The sequence below is a fragment of the Urocitellus parryii genome, chromosome 4 (genome assembly GCF_045843805.1).
Source record: "Urocitellus parryii isolate mUroPar1 chromosome 4, mUroPar1.hap1, whole genome shotgun sequence".
NCBI lineage: Eukaryota > Metazoa > Chordata > Mammalia > Rodentia > Sciuridae > Urocitellus > Urocitellus parryii.
In genome coordinates this window covers 41,305,572-41,311,966 of record NC_135534.1, presented here as the reverse complement: position 1 = coordinate 41,311,966, position 6,395 = coordinate 41,305,572, and the positions used below count along the sequence as shown (strand labels likewise).

The window sequence follows — 6,395 nt, the reverse complement described above, 5'->3', positions numbered from 1 at the left end:
CTAAATTTTGAAATTAAACCCTGCAACTGTTTTAACTCATTATGTGCATTTCAAAGCATTTCATAAACAGTGGGCTAACTAATGTGAATTTTCACATTATGTACAATTGTGTTAAAAGTGAAATAAAACCTCTTCAAGTTAACAGATTACATTTTCTTAAAACATAATTTATATCAGAAAACAAAAACTTTTAATAATTGTGGTGAGGGTGGGGTATAGGCAAAGTAAGAGCAGAGTTATCAAGATTAAACTTTGTTCTCCAATCATTCCCTATTTATATTATTTCAATTCTATTGTATCATTTACAACTTTGCCATTGAGTCTCACTTTTTTCTGATTAATCAGATTGAAGCTTGTGAATGTTTAAAAATAAAATGTGATCAATCTTAAAAGAAAAAATAACCTACTGTGTCCTCTTAAATTCCTAAAACTTCTTCATGTGTCAAAATTTCAAATATAAGTATTATTACTCAGCTCATTTTTTACCTAGTATAAGAAACAGGCGGGGGAAATGGCGGCTTCAGGAGAGAGCGGGGCTTCGGCCGGCGGAGGCAGCACAGAGGAAGCATTTATGACCTTTTACAGTGAGGTGAAACAAATAGAGAAGAGAGATTCAGTTCTGACGTCCAAAAATCAGATTGAAAGATTGACCCGTCCTGGTTCCTCTTATTTCAACTTGAACCCATTTGAGGTTCTTCAGATAGACCCAGAAGTGACAGATGAAGAAATAAAAAAGAGGTTTCGGCAGTTGTCCATATTGGTGCATCCTGACAAAAATCAAGATGATGCTGATAGAGCACAAAAGGCTTTTGAAGCTGTGGACAAAGCTTACAAGTTGCTACTGGATCAGGAACAAAAGAAGAGGGCCCTGGATGTAATTCAGGCAGGAAAAGAATACGTGGAACACACTGTAAAAGAGCGGAAAAAACAATTAAAGAAGGAAGGAAAACCTACAAATGTAGAGGAAGATGATCCTGAGCTGTTCAAACAAGCAGTATATAAACAGACCATGAAACTCTTTGCTGAGCTGGAAATTAAAAGAAAAGAGAGAGAAGCCAAAGAGATGCACGAAAGGAAACGACAAAGGGAAGAGGAGATTGAAGCTCAAGAAAAAGCCAAACGAGAAAGGGAATGGCAGAAAAACTTTGAGGAAAGTCGAGATGGTCGGGTGGACAGCTGGCGAAACTTCCAAGCAAATACAAAGGGGAAGAAAGAGAAGAAAAATCGGACCTTCCTGAGACCACCGAAAGTAAAAATGGAGCAGCGTGAGTGACCCTCCTGGGTCACAGCCACAGAAGCTTCCCCCAGCTCCCTCCTTCCTGCTCTGAAGGACTCATTCTTTTCCTCCCACCTCCACCCCAACATAGAATAGTTTTGCTTTTTAGTCCATTTTGTTTTCAATACAATTTAATATCGATCAGAGTAATTCTTTTGTACATTGAAATGAGGGGCTCTGTTTAAAAAAGACTCCCCCCACCCGTTACTCTTAGAACAACCAGGATTGGAAGGTGCCACCATTGGTGCTGCCTTCTTTCCCACAGCCTGTAACTTAATGTTTTGTACTTCACTGAATTGTGATGGTTAGAAACTCCATAGTTTGTGGAAATCATCTAATTAAACATATTGCTTACAGTGGTGTTTCTGTGACTTCAGAGACAAGACTGGGCTGCATTAGGAAGCCCCTTTGCCTCAGTTCTTGTTTCTGGGTGTGCCATCTTTTGAAGCCCCGGATCAGAAAAGGAAGGCAGTGTGGGCATACAGAGCAGTCGCTTGATGCCCTGAAGTCCTCTTGTATTTGGCATGTGCCCTTCTGTCTGACTGACCAATCAGCATGAAGCACTGAGCCACTTATAAACCTGTTCCAAAGAGCTAGCCATCTTCCATCCAGTACCATTGTGTCCTAGCCTGTCTGCATTCGTTAGTGGTAATATTCTTTATGTATAATAAATTTTTATACCCAAAAAAAAAAAAAAAAAAAGAAACAGGCTACCATTACCATTACCCCAGCTTTTCTCTTATTTCACTCATTCTAATTGCCTCACCTCAGAGATATGATGTCTGCACAAGTCTACGGCACTTTATCAAAATGTTTACTTTTCAAGTACAAATATATCAGAACTTGACATGTTAAATTTCCCTATGGTTGCTTTATATCAGCTAAATCCTTAATTGTAATCTCTTATATATAAACTTTCCTCTTATAATTACTATAGTCAATAGTAATTGGATATTTAATATATCAAATATTTACTACATATAGTAGGCAAATCGCATTGTTAATTTCCACAAATAAAAAACCCTCAAAAATCTGGATATTGTATTATCTTCTTTTTATAAGGACCTGAGGAAAGTAAGGGTTATTTTTTGAAACTTGGTTAATCTGACACCAGAGATGCTGGTCTTAACTATTACATTATCCTCGCCCACATAGCATAGGGGATATAAAGACAGGGCTCTTCCTGGACACACAGTTATGTTAAACTAAAATCTGGGGATGACGAAAGACTCTTTATTCTGGTGACTTAGTGCTTCATAGAAAAACAAGGAAAAACCTAATTTCAATCAGAAGTATTGGATTTAATTACAGAACACCTACCAAAAACATTTCATACCTTAGTGGTTAGTGAATGTTTAATGGCACGACATTTGGAGGAAAGAAGCTTGGGAGTTTTAAAACATTCCTAAATCTGAATATAAAAATTTGACTTTAAAGCAATGTGCACTTTTCTGAGTAGGGTACTCCTAGCCCCCTACAGTGTTGTAAAGTGTGATTTTTCCAGGGCAGTTTTGTATAAATGAGGATTCTAGATTCTGTGTCCAGCTGTTCTCTAAGTCTTTCCACTGTGAAGATTCATCTAGCTTTACAACTACATCCCCAGGAAATAACAAAAGGAGAGGAAAACCAAAGGCTTCTACGGAGTTGGAGTGATAATAACATTATTTCATTTCATATTTTTACATGGGATAGAAACTTGTTTAGAGTGTTGAGGAAAATTAATACTAAAATCACCTTTAACCTAGATAAAGCTCTGCATGGATGTAGACAAACAGTTTTATTATTGAATAAACATGAATCATCCTGGGATTTATATCACTGATAAATTGAGATTATAAATGTTATGAGATTTTAAGGTTAGAAGAAGTCCCATTCTTAATATACAGTCAATCAGATCTGATACATTGTACCCATGTTCCGTACTTCTCATAGTTCTCAAAGTTATCTATAGATTCAAGGCATCAAAATATCAATTCCCTTTTTTAACAGAAAAGGGGAAAATCCTAAAACTCGCATGGAACTACCAAAGAACCAGAATAGCTGAAGTAGTTCTGAGGGGAAACAAAAATTGGAGGCATATTAAGACCTGACCTCCAAATGATTTACAAAGCTATAGTAACCAAAAAGCATGGTACTGGCATAAAAAACAACACAGAGAACAATGTAACAATATGGAACCTAGAAATCAGGGCACCCACCTACACCCAATTGATTTTTGAAGCTTCGATAACATACCATGGAGAAAGTGTTATCTCTTCAGTAATGGTACTGGAAACACTAGAAACACATATGTAGAAAAATAAAACTAGTTCCCTTCCTACTCAACATACATAGAGAGCAACACAAAATAGTTTAAAGACCCAGGTATAAAATGTGAAACTATGAAATCACTAGAATAAAATTAAAAATGAAAACACATTAAGATACTGGCATAGGTGAAGATTTTTTGAATAGAAACATAAAAGCAGCAAAGTAAAAAGAGAAAAATGTAATTGTATAAAATAAGAAGATTCTGCATAGCAAAGGAAAAAAATAAATAGAATGCAGAAAACTTACAGAGTAATATATTTGCAAATTACTCATTCAACAAGTGATTAATATCCAGAATATGTAAGAAATTCAAAAAAACTGAACAACAACAACAACAAAAACAAAAACCTGAATAGTATGATTTTAAATTGGGCTAAAGATCTGAATAGACACTTTTTGAAAGAAGGCATAAAATTGTAAAATAGTATGTGAAAAAATTTTCTATATTACGAATAATCAGGTAAATGCAAGTAGTCTAAAACACAATGAATGGCTGGCCTCAAGAAAGACCCAAATAGGGTTGGGGTTGTGCTTGCCTATCATGTGTGAGACACTGGGTTTGATTTTCAGCATTGCATATTAAATGAATAAAATAATAGTCAATCAAAAACTAATATATATATATATAATATATATATATAATATATCAATATATAATATATATAATTATTTTTAAAAAGACCCAAATAACAAATACTGATAAGGATATAGAGACAGAAAAAGTCTTATATTGGTGGTGTCTAAATTAGTAAAGCCAATATAGAAAACATTATGGAGAACCTTAAAAATTAAAAATAGAACTATCATATGATTCAGCAATCCCACTGCTGGATATATATCCAAAGAAGAAGAAATAACTATACAAAAGAACTACTTATACTACCATATTTATTGCAGCATTGTTCTCAATAGCTAAAATATGAAATCATCCTAGATGCCCATCAGTATATGAAAGGGTAAACAAAATATGGCATACAAACAGAGTAGAATATTATTCAGCCATAAACGGAACGAAATTCTGTCATTTATGTCAGCATGGATGGAACAAAATATCATTATGTTAAGTAAAGTAAATCAGACACACACACAAAAATAATACCACATGTTCCTACCTATTTGAGAAACTGAATAATCAACCTTGTATATGAATGGAGTGGATGTTGTATACAAAAGGGGAGAGCAAAGGAAAGTGGATGGAAAGAGGTTAAATAAAGGGCACCAAAACTCAATTAGGAATGAGAAATAGAATTTTTTTTCTGGTTTTCTTCAGCACAGTAGGAACATTTTTGGTTAAAAGAATCTTATGAAACATTTAAAAATTACTAGAATTATGTGAAATTCCCAGCACATATTTAGTGTTTAAGATATGGAAGTGGTTATTGCTCTGCTTTGATTATTACACAATGTACCCATGTATCCAATTATCATAATATACCAATAAAAAGTACAAATATTATATTTGAATTAAGAAAAAGAGATTAATGACAGGTCTCCTTATCAGAACAGGAAAGGGTACATTCTTTTCTGGTTGATCCCAAATTCACCTGGTATTGGGGGCAGACAATTGGGATGGCTAATTGATTATATGTGAATAAACAGCAAAACTTCTGTATCTTTATGACAATCCAGTGGTTACAGATTGGATCAGGCCTTCAGGTTAAAATTCAGATGGCAGGTAGATGGGGGTCTGGCTTCCTTGTTGTTTATATCTCAAGGACATGGCTTAACAGTCCCTTGAAAGAAACACCCTTGGGCTGTGACACTGGCTTATTTAGCTTTCAAAATAGATGCATGCCTATTACAGGGATGGAGAGAAGATTTGTAAACCCTGGGTCTCTAAAGGAAATTATCTAAGGAAGGGAGGAGAAGAAAGGGCTTTTTAACTTTTGGCATCAGGAAAGACTAAATAAAACTTAACTTACTATTACAAAAGTAAAATAATTATAGAATTGTATAACTTCAATGCTAAGGAAAAGATGGGGTCATTGGCTCACAAGTGATCTTTAAAGTGGAATTTTATCCATAATTTCTTGAGATAACAGTTTTAAGAGATAATTAATTCAGTATATGTTTTTAGTAATTTTCACTGGAAAGCAGATTCTGTAATGGATGTTCCTGTGCAGAGACGTGAATGTACAATCTTTAGGATCAATGTCTCTATGCAAGAGGTCATGGGAGCAGGATTTGCACGAGGAACAGGTGAAGTAGTTAGCTTTCTTCCTGGGAAGTCCTTGCATGCATGGAAGCCAGGAATCTGGGTCTTTGTGAGGGAGCTTTCCTTGACTGATTGTACCTGTGGGGACTTCCTCTGGGCAGGGGTTGTAACTCTGGAAGAGGTCGTTCTCTTCAGAAAAAGACTATTTCCAGGGTGAGACTCAGCCTTCAATCTGCATCAGCATCTGGGGCACTGAGTGCTTCTGTTCTGAAGGAGTGATTACCAGCAAGCAACCCATCGCATGCACTACTGTGTGTTTCACATTTCCTGGGCTCTAAACTGTGTTATATATTAACACAATTCTCACATTTATACATTTATGACTTATCCTATAGATGGTCAGTTTTTATTAAAAAAACTACCAGAGGATTTTTGAATTTTCTTACACTGTGCATTTAAGGAATAAATGAAGACCAATTGGATTAGGCTGTTTGAAAACTAGGTGGCCTAGATTCAATTCCTAAATATTCATTTTTATCTCTTCTCTGCCCATCCTCCTGTCCCTTTCCAAGAACCCCTATAAGGCTCAGCCTGATATTTACAAATCTCCTTTGAAGAAAGTCAATCACTCTCAATGCTCAGAGCAAACATTAT

At 35.3% G+C, this 6,395-nt stretch overlaps 1 protein-coding gene across 1 annotated transcript; it reads left to right on the top strand.

Annotated features, from left to right (window-relative positions):
* The first annotated feature begins 507 nt into the window (after positions 1 to 507).
* On the top strand, positions 508 to 1,956 carry LOC113193422 (dnaJ homolog subfamily C member 8). Its single transcript, XM_077797501.1, has one exon. The coding sequence runs from the start codon at positions 512 to 514 to the stop codon at positions 1,271 to 1,273; it is 762 nt and encodes a 253-aa protein (XP_077653627.1). The 5' UTR covers positions 508 to 511; the 3' UTR covers positions 1,274 to 1,956.
* Positions 1,957 to 6,395: the final 4,439 nt, after the last annotated feature.